The 15,026-nt window shown below is 35.6% G+C and overlaps 1 protein-coding gene across 3 annotated transcripts in view; it reads right to left on the reverse strand.

Annotated features, from left to right (window-relative positions):
- Nucleotides 1–15,026, reverse strand: part of LOC109458658 (C4b-binding protein alpha chain) — a 33,332-nt gene that overhangs the window by 14,276 nt on the left and 4,030 nt on the right. Inside the window, exons 2-6 of one of the 3 annotated variants that reach the window (XM_074321963.1) lie at nucleotides 11,046–11,212; nucleotides 9,466–9,651; nucleotides 8,519–8,618; nucleotides 1,699–1,784; nucleotides 1,343–1,537 (exon numbers count right to left, since the gene is read on the reverse strand). In XM_074321963.1, the coding sequence (XP_074178064.1) occupies nucleotides 1,343–1,537; nucleotides 1,699–1,784; nucleotides 8,519–8,618; nucleotides 9,466–9,651; nucleotides 11,046–11,208 (730 nt within the window). In that variant the 5' untranslated portion in view covers nucleotides 11,209–11,212. Of the gene's footprint in view, nucleotides 1–1,342; nucleotides 1,538–1,698; nucleotides 1,785–8,518; nucleotides 8,619–9,465; nucleotides 9,652–11,045; nucleotides 11,313–15,026 lie in introns of all 3 variants that reach the window. The other 2 variants (XM_074321962.1, XM_074321961.1) reach the window with 2 other exon arrangements.

Raw genomic sequence — 15,026 nt, forward strand, 5'->3', positions numbered from 1 at the left:
CAGCTTATTTCCCAACTGCCTCATTTTCCCAAGAAAAATTAGCCATATATAACCCAGAAGAAACACATTATCTCAAATTCCCCAAATCCTCCCCTTAATGACCTATTTTCCTCAATGATTTTGGTGGTGGGTCAGAGGTCGATGGTAATGGTTTGATGCTCATGATAATGAGGCATTCAGGGCATCAGAGATCTGCACCCTCACAAACAAAGAACAAAGGGCCCATTCCCTTAGCAGACAGTCAAGTCCTGCTACCTTAATTCTTCTACAATCCCTCAACTTCTCTCCAGGCCCATAGCTACCATTGAAGCAACCTTTACTTATTGGCTGGATACAGGCGCCGATGGGTTAAATTTTGTTCCACTTCAAATTGTCGGCCATTCTGCAGCCAGAGTTACCTTTCTAAAATACAACATATTAAATCTAGTTAAAGCCTTTCAATTTCTCCCCTTCACCTTCGTTCTGAACTCCTGAGAGTGAGACATAAGGCCCTTCGTAAGCTGCTAACTTTCCAGTCTCAGTCCCTGACATTTCCACCTCCTGTAATCTACTAGATTCCAGACATTTTGAACTGTTTGCAATATCACATTCTCTGATCCCCTGATTTGACTGTGTCCTGTGGGGAGTCAGAATAGTAAGTGATACTGTGTAGGCACCAAGTAGCAAAGTAGGATGCCTTAGATTAGCAATCTAGCAAAATACCGCAGTATATCTTCTGGCTCAACTACTGTTAGCTTTGTCCCTTTGTCCCATTGGTGGTTAGTAGGTTTTGCTTGCCTTGTAAACATCTGTGGTTGATATTACAAACACTAACCAACATTTCCAGTTCTGCTTCCTGAACAGAGAAAAGATGATATTCCCCAGTTCCCTTAGGGTATGTAGGGTCTACGCATTACTAGTTTGGGACAAAAGGCTGCAATGTAAAGTGATATGTGGTCATTTCCAAGCCAAAGCTCCTAAATGCCGGGGCACAATTTGCTTTCCTCTCTTCCTCTTCTGAAGACATTGTGAAAGTGCATTTTGATATAAGGTACCACAAAATCAACCCAGATTGCTGAACTGGTTGCTAAATTACCACCTAGAGTCTCCTGGACATTCGGTACAATCATTATGAATCAGAATCAACTCCTACTTCACAAGGCCAGTGAGATATTGGTGCAGTTTGTTACCATATACTGGTGCAGCATGCATCAGTATCAGTTGACCAACTAAATGACTTCATCATTGCAATAATTAGTTTGTCTTTGAATCATTTCATTTCCCCAATAAATTTACCTTCCTTGCTCTTTTAAACAGAAGGAAAAAATTCAAAGCAGAATTCAACAATTTAATTGCAACTTACTTTTACAAGTAGGAGGGCTGGGGCTCCAGACACCTATTGTTTTATTCTCCACTGTGCAAGAAATGGAAGCTTTGCCTAACATTGAGAAGCCACTGTCACAACTGTAGGTAACAGAAGAGCCATATGTGTAGACATCTTCAATTCCACCAGTGTGCTTCCCATTGCTGATGTCTGGAGGGTCCTGACAGTGGGCAACTGGGATGAGTCAGTGAAAAGGGAGAAATAATCAGGGGAGGCATCCTTACAAATTTAACATTCATGATGCAAATTCTAATGGAGGGTACAAAAAGCAGCAAAGATGTACAGGACTTTTATCACCTAACATAGAAGAATTTTGTAGTCAAATCAGTACTTACTCACACATTCTGGGAAATCATCACTCCAGGCAACTGTTTTATCTCGGACCTCACAATAACTAGTGGTTGAGCCACTTAAGATATATCTGAATAAAATACGATCAAAGATTTTAGTGGAATTCTTCCTATCCTAAATTAAATTGAATAAAAGTGTCTAAACAAATAGAATTGTTACTCAACATTAAAAATGAAGAAATAATGTTTTCTCAGATAACACTGCCCATTGAGCCTCCATGCTGTAAAATTTCTGCAATGAGATGTGTGTGTTTGTTCATTTGTTCTTTTATCCTGTAATCTACTATTGAGCATCTACTAGGTGTCAGTCATGGAGTTCATCCAGAGCTCAAGCAGGACGATATAGAGTGAAAGACTCATTTGAGTGTGTTATGCAGCTTGGATGAGAGTGCCAGCTAGATTACTTGCTCCAAACTCTCATGTTTTGCAGCCTCCTTTTGACTGCTAGATAATAAGCCTCTCCCATACACTATTAATTCCCTGTTCACAATCCCCATTTTTATGCTCTTGATGAGTTCTAAGCTTGATGCTCTATGTATTATGATAACAGAAAAAAATAGAAAAGCATTGTTAGTATGATGTCAAATTTTACTATCATCAAGGAATAACCTACAATATGATTGAACACTAATATAAATGTTACCTTCAGCAATTTAAGAGCCCCTTGAGTTTATTTAATAATAATTTAAAGAAAATGAATCTTTTAATAAGATAAAATACAGTGAAAATTAAGCATTTATTTATTTTTAAACTTACTTAAAATGCAATTTTTCTAACTTAGCCAGGAAAACAAGTGAAAAGTACTGTTTCTAGTTATTCCAATAGGAGCACTTCGATGTTCCAACAGCACCATACTTAATGAATTCTTAGCAGCTACTCACAATAAAGGAAACAGGATAACATAAGAAAATCAAACAAAACAAAACAACAATAATAACAAAAAAGATCAGAAAAAAATGTGAGTTATAGACAATAAAAAAAGGAGAATCAACATTATGGGGACAGAGTCCCAGAGAGCAGTTTCCAGGCTCTCCGCCTCACGTAGGGAGGTGCTGGCTCCGGTGCTGAATGACCATCGGCTGTGATTGGTTGGCCATCAGCTGTAACCGGTTAGCCAATTGGCTACTGATGTAACTGCAGGGCTGCGTTGATTGGTTGGTTGGTTGGCAGGCAGAGAAGTGAATGGCGGACTGCAGATCGTGGGGCTACTACTGCGTGTGTCTCCCTGGCTGGCAGAGAGAATATAGTAGTATGACTCCCCTATCTATGGCTCCGTGCGTGTTCCTTTTTGGCCTAGCCACATCCTGCATTCTTATGTGGGGAGCGGGACCAGAGGCCCTGCAGGCCGCCCTGCATGACAAACATATACTTAATTGGAGAACCTGAAGAAAGAACACCAAACAGAAAAAAATAGCTATTTTAAAATGCATTTCAAGTAAATATTACAAAAGTAGAACAATACTTTAATCTACATTTTAAAATTGTATATCACGTAGCAACAACAAAAAAAATGAACGAATGGTTTGTAATCAAAGAGTAGAATTATTAGATTTCAAAAACAAAGAATAATATCTTTGAACGGCCAAACGAAGACCAAGTCACATATAAGAATAAGAATTCCAGAGAGGCATTAGAGTTCTCTACAGCAGCACCACTAGAAAAGGGTTTTTAGCAATATCTATAGAATAATCAAGAAAATAAAGTGTGAACCAAAGACTTTATATCCAGGGGTGGACGGGTGGCTCAGTCGGTTAGAGCGCGAGCTCTGGGCATCGGGCTGCCGGTTGGATTCCCACATGGGCCAGCGAGCTGTGCCCTCTGCAACTAGAATGAAGTCAATGAGCTGCCACTCAGCTCCCGGGTGTCCAGATGGCTCAGTTGGTTGGAGCGCAGGTTCTCAACACAAGGTTGCAGATTAGACTCCTCCACTCCCGCAAAGGATGGTGGGCTGCGCTCCCTGCAACTAACAACGGCAACTGGACCTGGAGCTGAGCTGCGCCCTCCACAACTAAGATTGAAAAGACAACAACTTGACTTGGAAAAAATCCTGGAAGTACAAGCTGTTCCCCAGTAAAGTCCTGTTCCCTTTCCCCAATAAAATCTTTAAAAAAAAAAAAAAAATACTTTATATTCAGCCATGTTATCTTTTAAGTATCAAGTCCTCAGATAGTATTGAATTTGTAAGAACTCAAGGCATAATTTTCACTTGGAGCTTTTCTTTTAGGAAATCACCAGAGGACAAAATATAGTCAACCGAGCAATGACAGGCTAAATTTCAGCAAAAACAAAAACAAAAATGAAACTGGTAGTGAGCACTGAACATGCAGATCTAGGACAAAAACAAACGTGGGGTTAAGAGTGACTGAGTGAAATACAAATGTAATACGCTTCGCCAGTGCTGAAATGACATAACTAACAAATAATAGGAGATGGAAGAAAAAGTGGAAAAGAAAACAAACTCCCTCATTGCTTTATCTGCAAGAGTTGGGAGTGAAATCAAGCTATAGACATATATGAGTATTTAAGAGTAATGTTAAATATAAACACTAAGATAATACAAATGACATAAATTTACTGGTAGAAAAGACAGAGGGGATGGGAAGGGGAGGAGAGAATACAAGATAACTTTACTGTTGCTCATAACAGGGAACAAATTTAAACTGCCTAAAGATAAAGGAGAATAACAATATTATGTAACTGTAAATGTATAAAGGTTACCACTAGAACTAAATTTTGAACCTTCCTAAATATCAAATATATATATATATATATATATATATATATATATATATATATATATGAGAGAGAGAGAGAGAATACATATACATACGAGATCTAAGAATTAAGTTCACGAATTCATCCTAGAAAAAGTGCTACATACCTCATTGCTGAATATCACTACAGTCACCTTCGAAGTACTCCCCTTGGGAAGCTATGCACTGATGCCAGAGCCTAGTCCACCCTTCAAAACAATTTTGGAACTCTTTTTCTGGAATGGCCATCAGAGCTGCATCATATAACCCTTGATGTCCTGAATGTCATCAAAATGTCTTCCTTTCAATATTTCCTTTATCTTCGCATAAAGAAAGAAGTCATTGGAGGCCAGATCAGGTGAGTAGGGAGGGTATTCCAGTACAGTTATTTGTTTACTGGCTAAAAACTCCCTCACAGACAGTGCCGTGTGAGCTGGTGCATTGTCATGATACAAGAGCCATGAATTGTTGGCGAAAAGTTCAGGTCGTCTAATGTTTTCACACAGCCTTTTCAGCACTTCCAAATAGTAAACTTTGTTAACTGTCCAGTTGGTACAAATTCATAATGAATAATCCCTTGATATCAAAAAAGGTAAGCAACATCATTGCAACAAGTTCACTAACTTAATTGTCAAACCTCGTATAGTAAAATATACGAAATAATATAACAAAACCAAGTCTATAGATATCACTCATATCAATAAATGTAATTGGACTTAAGTTTCTTATTGAAAGAGTTTTTAATCAGAACAAAATTCAACTCTATGTTGTGTACAGGAGACAAACCTAAAAGTGTTTCAGATTAAAAACACAAGGAAGAGCAAAGGTATGTCAAGCAAATGCAAACAAAAAGAAAGCAGGAATAATGATTTTAACATTCCAGAAACTGAACATCAGCACCAAGATTAACAAATTATACCAAAGATGGGAACTTTATAGTGTTAAAGGTTTTGATTTGTAGTAAAGAGTTATGAATATTAATGTATCCAAAATATAGCAGGAATTTTAACAAAACAAAAATACATCAAAATATAGTCAAATGTGCTATTTGACTAAAAATTGTCAAAATATGCTATTATTTATCAGTAATTTATTTTGTGATATTTAAAGTAATTGTGACATTGTTAATTTACTTTAATTGCTGTCTTTAAGTTTAAGGCATATAAAGAGAAGCATAATTAAAATTCAGAAGAGCTAATCAGTAAAGTAGATCTGATATGTATCAAGGTCTGACAATTAAGTTCGGGAACTTGCCACCATGCGCTTACATTGGCAACACTGTACAAACAGCTCACTCAATAAGATTTCATAACCTTGGTATTCAGTGTCTCACAGCTGTGTTCCTGTCGACGTGTGATGGTGTCTTGCTGAGTGGCGTTCATTTTTGTTGTTGCACATTTTTGTGTGCCATCGCGAGAATGTCTGAGCTTGAATTAGAGCAATGAACAAACATTAAATTTCTTGTTAAACTTGACAAGAGTGGAAATGAAATCAAGGACATGTTAGTCCAAGTTTATGGGGATAATGCCATGAAGAAAACGGCAGTGTACAAATGCATTAAACATTTTTCTGAGGGTACAGAACATGTCCCTGATGAAAACATTGCAAAAATTCATCAAATTGTGCCTCAAAACCATTGGCTGACAGTGAGAAGCATATAACAACTCTGTATACTACTAATAAAGATTAGACCTTCGTTGTTTTGTTGATGGCTTCTTTTGCTGTGCAGAAGCTTTTTAGTTTGATATAGTTCCACTCATTTATTTTTGCTTTTATTTCCCTTGCCTTTGATGTCAAATTCATGAAATATTCTCTAAACCCAAGGTCCATAAGTGTAGTACCTATGCTTCCTTCTACGCAATTAATTGTTTCAGGTCTTATATTTAGGTCTTTGATCTATTTCGAGTTAATTTTGGTATATGGTGACAGATAGCAGTCTAATTTCATTCTATTGTGCATGGCTTTCCAATTTTCCCACCATTTATTGAAGAGGATTTCTTTTCTCCATTGTATGCCTTGGGCTTCAATATCAAAATTATCTGCCCATATACATATGGGCTTATTTATGGGTTCTCAATTTATTCCGTTGGTCTGTTTCTCTGCTAGTACCATGCTGCTTTGATTATTGTTGCTTTGTAACATAAACCGAAACCAGGGAATGTGATACCTCCAGCCTTGTTGTTTTTTTCTTAGGATTGATTTGGCAATTTGGAGTCTTTTGTGATGCCATACAAATCTGATGATATTTGTTTTATTTCTTTTAAAAAAATGGGAATTGTACTAAATCTGTATATTGCTTTGGGAAATCAACTATGTTGATTCTTCCAATCCATGAACATGGAATATCTTTCCACTTCTTTGTGTCTTCTTCAATTTCTTTTAATAACGTCTTGTAGTTTTCAGTGTATAGGCCCTTCTCATCCTTTGTTAAATTTATTCCTAGGTATTTTATTCTTTTTGGTACAGTTGCAAAAGGATTGTATGCTTACCTAGGGAGATTCAACTTAAAAAAACAAAAACCTGTTCTCGTAAAATTAAGTTAAAAGCTAATCCAACATTGATTTTAAAATATGCCTAACTCTAAAGTTCATATAGAAAAAAAACACAAATAAGCATTTTCAGGAAAATTCTTAAAAAAGAAGAGCAAGAGATCCATATTGGATATTAAATCATATAAAGCCTCAATAAGTAGATGACTATGAAATGTGTATGTGAATATATAGGCAAAACAATGGCATTAAAAGGAAATCCATTATATTAAATGGAATTTAATATAATATCAAAAAGCACTCTCAAACCATTAGATTGAAGATGGACTTTTTAATAAAATACAAAAGTTGTAGAATAAATCTAGGCCAATAGTTTAAAATCTTGTATTGGGAAAGGCCTTTTAAATTAAGACCTAAAATCCAGAAGCCATTTTTAAAAGCAAGATTGATAAATCTGACAACATAAAAACAAATTCTCCTTCAGAAGAAAAAACATACCAATAGCCGGGTTAAAAGGAAAATAATTTACTTTGGGGAAAAGCTGCGGCTCATATCAGAAACAAGGTCTAAACCCTAATATACATAGGTTCATGTGTGTGTATGTATGTATATGTCCTAGGAATTAAGACTAAAAAGTTCAAGTCAAGAGAAAAAAATAGACAAAGGATATGCCAAATAGTTCACAAATAAATACAAATATCTCTTAAACATACAAAAATTGCTCAACTTCACTCATAAAAACAGAAACATACATTGAAACTACAATGAGATTTTATTTTTACCTCTTAAACTGAAAAAAATTCAAAAATTTGACAAATATTCAAAAGTTCAACAACACAGTTATTTAGAAAGTTTATGGAGAGACAGACATTAACATACTCTGCAAAACCATCTAACCCCTGGCAGAGCAATTTGCAATATCTTTCAGATTTCCAAATACATATATTCTTTAACCCAGAAATCCCATTCTGGGAATTTGCCCTGCAGATATAACTACGTATGTACAAAAATGACATATGTACAAGGTAATCCATGAGAGTACTGTTCAGAAAAGCAAAACTTTACTAACAATTGTCACCCCAATAAACTTTAGTAATCAAAAAAAAAAAAAAAAGATTGGAACTATCCATGGATCCATCAAAATGACCGTTAATCCATGATGTATCCCACAATAAAATTGTATGCAGTCGTAAAATCAAATTAACAAGGAATCTCCCTATGCACATACATGGAAATATCTCTTGTGTATTTTGATAAGTAAAAAAATAAAGCAAGATTCAAAATTGCATTTGTTATTGGAAAGGTGCAAAATAAAAATATATACTAATTTCTTAGCTTATATTTGTAAAAGTAAACACTAAAAGGATGCATAAGAAACCAATAAAAGTAGATCTCAGTTTAAGGGTAGGAAAGAAAGGGGTGAATGGTGATAGAGTGGAAGCAAGGATTTTCAGTGTATACCTGTTTACATCATTTTTACTTTTGAAATATATAAACACATTAGCTATTTTTAAAAATTAATTTTTTAAAAACTGTATTGTTTCTAGATTGCCACACACTTACCCTTCTACACAGCTGAATTCTATATGTGATCCAAAAGAGTAATCTGTTTTAACAATCACTTGCCCGTTATGTAATTCTCCTGGGTTTCTGCATTGTTTCTCTGAGAGAAAATTTAAAACGAGGATTAGTGATTTCAAGTACTCATAGATATGGCATTAGAAAATTTGACCTCTGCTTCCAGAAAGACCAGAGGTTCAGATTCAAACTTATTTCTGATCCTGACTCACTGAAGTTTTATTTTGGAGGATAAATGAATCCAAAAAGTGATTTCATTTTTTCTGGTATATTTTTCCAATAGAGAAAAATGGTCAGTTAAATCACTATGGTAACAAAATCTGTGGTCCAGGATTTAACACACTAACCAGGAAGTTATGCTCCATTCTATGTCTGCGGCATGCACTTTGCAGTTAGGCCACTTAAAAATGCATGTCCTGGGCCACAAAAGGCACAAGAAAAAAAAAGTGTGGCTTGTACATCCTTCCTATTGGAAAACGTCACAGACATATTCTCAACTGAGGGAGAATGGCACCATCTTCCAAACACAGCAAATAGTTTGGGTGAGATTTCTCTCGAAACTGCATTTCTACTTTCTAGCCATATAGCTTTTTATAATTTTATAAAAAGTGAATCTGGTTTTCAATATATTAAAATTGAATTTGTAGTTAACTTCTGAAAGGAGTATTTACTGAATTATGTTGCAAAGAACAGGCTTATTTTTCAAAGCAGCTGGGTAGCTTCTAATTTTTCTTTTTTATTTATGTATTTGTTTGTTTGCTTGTTTATATTTTCCAAAAAATGGTACAAATGTATACATTGAAATCAGTCACTGACAAACTGGGTAGTTTCTTAGTGGTCAAAGATTCTCATTTGCATTCAGAAAATTTAGTTCCTGAATTTGCAAAAAGGGGAAAAGTCCAAATAAGAAAAATAAAAATGCTCATACTTACTGACACAGAAGACAATATAGTGCCATGTGCCTCCTTGCCTACAGGTAAGAACCTGATTTTTTGAAGAGCTCCTGCTGTAGCCGGGACGGCACTGGTATTTCAGAACAGTTCCAGTTTTAAAACTTGTCTCATTCAACTCATTTACTGGAGAAGCATAGTGTAAAGTGGGTGGTGGACCACAGTCACCTGGACACCAAAATGACAAAGAGCACCAAAAGTTATAACTTGGGACTCAGCATCTTAATATTTTCAGTAGTATGATTTTAGAGCAAGAGCAATTCTTTTCTAATCCAGAAAAATAATAGCTCCTATGATTTCCACTGGTCAATGATTCCAGTGAGTGCTCAGTAATACATATTTGTTGATAAATGATAATGACAATGGTAATGATAACTGATAATGATGAAAGGCTTTCATGCTTTCTCCATTACATAGGAGATAATTTATTTTAGAAGGATGGCACACACGATCTCATCAGCCTATCAGATTTCCCATATCTGCTGACTACATGCATCTGTGCAAAGCCAGAAGTCTACAATTTCCCTCAACTAAACAGTATTATATGTCATTAATAATAACTTTAGGTAACACTGATTGCCTCAGGAAAGGGAAACTGGGTGGCTGGGATATGAATAAAAACATTTTTAATTTGTGGGGTTTTTATATGTTTTGGATTTTGAATGATATGAAGGTAGAAGCATGAAGCCCTTTAAATGTAAAAATCTTTTTTTAATTGAAGTTTATTGGGGTGACAATTGTTAGTAAAGTTCAATAAATTTTAGGTGTACAATTCTGTATTACATCATCTATATATATCATATTGTGTGTTCACCACCCAGAGTCAGTTCTCCTTCCATCACCATATATTTGATCCCCTTTACCCTCATCTACCACCCTCCTCCCCCCTTACCCTCTGGTAACCACTAAACTATTGCCTGTGTCTATGAGTTTTTGTTTCTTCATTTGTTTCTCTTGCTCCTTTGTTAGAAACATAAAAATCTTAATCCTGCTTTCCTTATAAGAATAAAAGGGATCAAATATATAGTGGTGAACACACAATGTGATATATAGATGATGTATTACTGAATTGTACACCTGAAACCTATGTAACTTTACTAACAATTGTCACTCCAACAAACTTTAATTTAAAAAATAAAAATTGTTAAATACAGAAGCGATTTCCCTTTTAGGAGCCCCAGTAGTTGTATACACTTCCTCCCTCCATTCTGGATAAACCCACTGGCATTGAAAATTGTTCAGTCAGGCTGATATCATAGATAATACAGATTAGTTTCAAGTCATGGTTGGGAAACAACTTGGAAAATTCCTGGAGAAGAAATCTAAGGGGAAGTGTCTAGAAAACTGCCTCTTTTATGGGTAGAGCAAATTCCCCCTAAATTCCAAATCCCCTTAAAAGCCAAATTTAAAATAAATTCCTAATTCTTGGTCAAATAAACCCTTTGTTACTGAAGCTGAATTTCTGCTAAGAGTTTAATCATTTCTTTGTTAGTCTTAAAAGTGAGCAAGTGGGTGATCTTGAATGCTTGTTGTCTATCTGAACTTGTCTCCCTATTACTCACCAAGAACAGTGGCCAACAGAGCAGCAACCAAGGTCACTTGGAACAGTAGTGGATCAGAGACTCTCCACAATCTGCAGAGGGGCCAGGCTGTCATTTTCCCCTTTCTATCAAGGGTCCCATTTGGAGCTCTTGGAGTGTACATGACTCGATGCTTCTCCAACATTTTTCTGCTGAAAGAACTCAATTTAATAAAGTCATTGAATTCCCACTTGTGATAAAGCACCAAGATAAATGCCATGGGGTCTATGTCTTCAAGGAAATTACAGCCTAGAGTGGAAGAAAAGACATGAGCACAATTGTTACAACACAAAGAGAGTGAGTGTTAGCCTCTGTGGGAGCACTCTGCTCAGAAAAGGGATGAACTCCAAGTGGAGAGATGGGAGGTGGCTGTATCTGCGTTAGGGATGCTGTAAAAGTTAGAGAATGGATGCAGGGTAAATTGGGAGAACAGTAGATAATACTGTGCAGGAAAATAACGTGTCTGAAAGGGGGAGATGGTTGTTAAGAAGGGTGCAGCTTACAGGTGTGTCCGAACAGGATATAAGGGCCACGTTTAGGAATTTATGGACACTATTATTTGGGGAATAAAGAGCCATTGTTTTTTGTTTTGGATTTTGGTTTTAGTTTGTTAAAGAGTGACAGATTATTGTGATTTAAGAAGATCACTATGGCAGATGTGTACATGAGAGATTGAAGTGAACAGAGGGAAGGAACAGGGAGGTTGGTTAAAAAGACTATTGTAGTTGGCCAGGTGAGCCACAGAGACGATCTGACCAAGGACATGGTAGAGGAGATAGAGAAGAGGGAACAAATGTAAAACAAAACAAAAGAAAACAAAAAGGCAAGAAAATAATTAGATGGGGAAAAGGAGTTGTGTATATATATATATATATATATATACACATGTATGTATATATGTATGTATGTACATATATGTACATACATACATATATATGTATGTATATATATATATATATACAACTGTCAACTGAGGCAATAAACTATCAAGCAATTTACAGTTTTGAAAGAATATACATACATATATATGTATATATATATGTATATATATACATATATATATACAATTTCCATGAAATTGAAGAAAGATATATATATCTATATATATATATAGATATATATATCTATATATATATATAGATATATATAGATATATATATACACCGTGTTTCCCCAAAAATAAGACCTACCCCAAAAATAAGCCCCAATTAAGATCGTCAGCCAGACGGACGCATTTAGTACGTTATGACGATGTTCCAGAAGAAGATGGCATGACTGTATTTGAATAAATGTAGATTGTTGTACATGAAAAAATAAGACATCCCCTGAAAAGATGCCCTAATGCATCTTTTGGGGCAAAAATTAATATGAGACCCAGTCTTATTTTCGGGGAAATACGATATATATGATGTCAAAAAAAATGTATACACATTTTAAGAAAAGAAAACTGTATTAAAATTGTAATATACAATATATACCAATAACAAAAGATGAATACAAGTCATGTTTGACTTCTGCAATTACAAGAGGTGCTCAAAGTGGTTACCGTCAGCGTCCAGACACTTCTGATTATGGCCAACTACTGCTTGAGCATAGCTAACATCTCTTTAAATGTGTATACATGGTATACATATATACCAGGGGTGCCAAAAAAAAATATACACGTGGACGCTTTGGTCAACGTTGCTCAAGCAATGTTTCAGAAGTCAAATGTGGCTTGTATTCATCTTTTGTTATTGGTAAATATTGAGTATTACTATTAAATATAGTGTTTTCCTTTCTTAAAATGTGTATACTATTTTTTGGCAATGTGTGTGTGTGTGTGTGTGTGTGTGTGTGTGTGTGTATGGTGAGGGAGAGATCTATATATGTAGAGATATACATATATAAAAAGAAAAACATATGAGATAAATGTACTTTCATTATTTAATTAGACTAAAGACTTGTTTAAAGCAAAGTCATGAAAGTTATTTTTCTCTTCACCACCACATACATTTCCTTTGGAAAAAACAATATATCTTAAATTTACATTAGAAATAGTCCTTGTCCTCAAAGGAAAATACAAAGTTCACTGCCAATGAATGTTGAATTTCGTTTTTTATTCTGACACCTCCATTAGGTCCAGATGATTCTACACTCCCCGTGTGTCTGTAATTCATACTAAGCACATATCCATTTAGATAAAGGGAGTCACCTCAATATTTCCCTCAACAATGTTTCTGTCCCACATTATAGGGGGGAAAAGTTTATAGTGGCCCTTCACACTATGTGGAGGGGCCTCACTTCTTCACTGAGTGATGACTCATAGAATCTTATTGTTCTAAAATTCAATTCTGATGAAACCATTCCTCCCCCAGTTGTCGGTTGTGGGGGCATCCACCCATGCACATCCTATCCCGTGAACTCTATGCATGGCCACTAAGACAATTCTGCCAAAGAATAAATTCGACCTAATGAACAATTTATCAAATGTATTTTCTTATTAAAATCATGTTTACAGAATTTGTTCTGAATGAATTGAGGTGCTCTAAAATGTTGGGAGGAGCCAGGATTCACATTTGGGGCCTTCACCCACCCCCTTTCTTTTGTGTTTTTCTCTCTATTTTCCCAGTCCATCCCTCCCAATTGCAAGTCTCTATCTTCCTGCCCTAGCAATCTGATGAGACTGGAGACAGTTAAGGCTAAGGCAAATTCCACAGAACATAAACCAGTCCACTAAATCGTCTGTGAAGTTTATAAAATATGATAAATTTCAATTTAAAAAACTGCTATGAACTATTTAAAAACTGTAGAAATAAGTTTCTTTAATTTTTGATAAGTCAGTAGATTTGGCATGTTTATCGGATTTTCGTGAAATTGAAGAAAGAGATTTTAAAATACCAAAATATTGGCAAAATAGAATTTCACTATAAAAAATCAAGAGGAGAAGAGTACAAAGTGAAAATTTCCCATGTGAATTGTTGCAATTGTTATTACTGTATATTCATAAGAAAAATACATACATTGAATATACTCAGGAAAATATGAGTATATTTATAAAAATATACCCATAAGATTAAATCCTTACCTTCAGGAAATTGAACAAAAATAATTAAAATGCTGGTACAAAGAACATATTGATTAGCTATGTACAAAAAGAATATATTTACAATTATGGAATATATTCAATAAATACTTCTTAAAACAATGTCAAGTAAAATGATAATCTGATAAATTCAGCAAATTGACTTCAGTGACTTGACATTCATTCAACTGGTCTCTGGTGAATAACTTTTCAGTAGTTTGGTCTGAGCCGGTGCTTCAATTGTCCAGGACAACCTAGATCCCCAAGAGTTCCAAACGCTTTCACCCCTCCTACCCTGCCCAGAACCTCTGCCCCCTCGCCCTTTCCTCTTTGATTCTTACTCATCCTCATTCTCCAATGTCCCCTCTTGTCCTCCAGGCCAGTTTCCATATTCCAATTGCAACTTAGTATTTATCATTCTGATTCTGACTTGGCTTATAGACAACTGAAGTCTGTCTTGACGTCAGAGGGTGGGTTCTTATTCATCTCTGCTCCCCACCGTACCGAGCCTTGTGCCTCGCACACAGTTATAATGCTCAATGAATATTGGTTGAATTTAAATTCAAAAGCACCTAGGGACAAAATATGGTTTAAAGAAAAAGAATACTGTTCATGTCCATATCTACTCTTACAGTGTTTGTTTGTTTGGTCAAGGTCAGATTTTAACTGATTTTAGAGCAAGACACACCTGTATCTTAATGAGAGCAGACCCTAGCGATGTCACTCTAGGCTCTTTTCCATCCACATCCCGAAGTCATCATATAATCAGCCAATCAACAGAGGACAGTAAAGAGGTAAGGAATAAACAAAAACTAGTGCCCCTCCCTCCTCAGGTTATGACAGGAGGTAAAAGGCAGCCTCATGTACAAACCCTACACTGTGGGCAGGGATTTATATCA

Source organism: Rhinolophus sinicus, linkage group LG17 (genome assembly GCF_036562045.2).
Source record: "Rhinolophus sinicus isolate RSC01 linkage group LG17, ASM3656204v1, whole genome shotgun sequence".
Classification (NCBI taxonomy): Eukaryota; Metazoa; Chordata; class Mammalia; order Chiroptera; family Rhinolophidae; genus Rhinolophus; species Rhinolophus sinicus.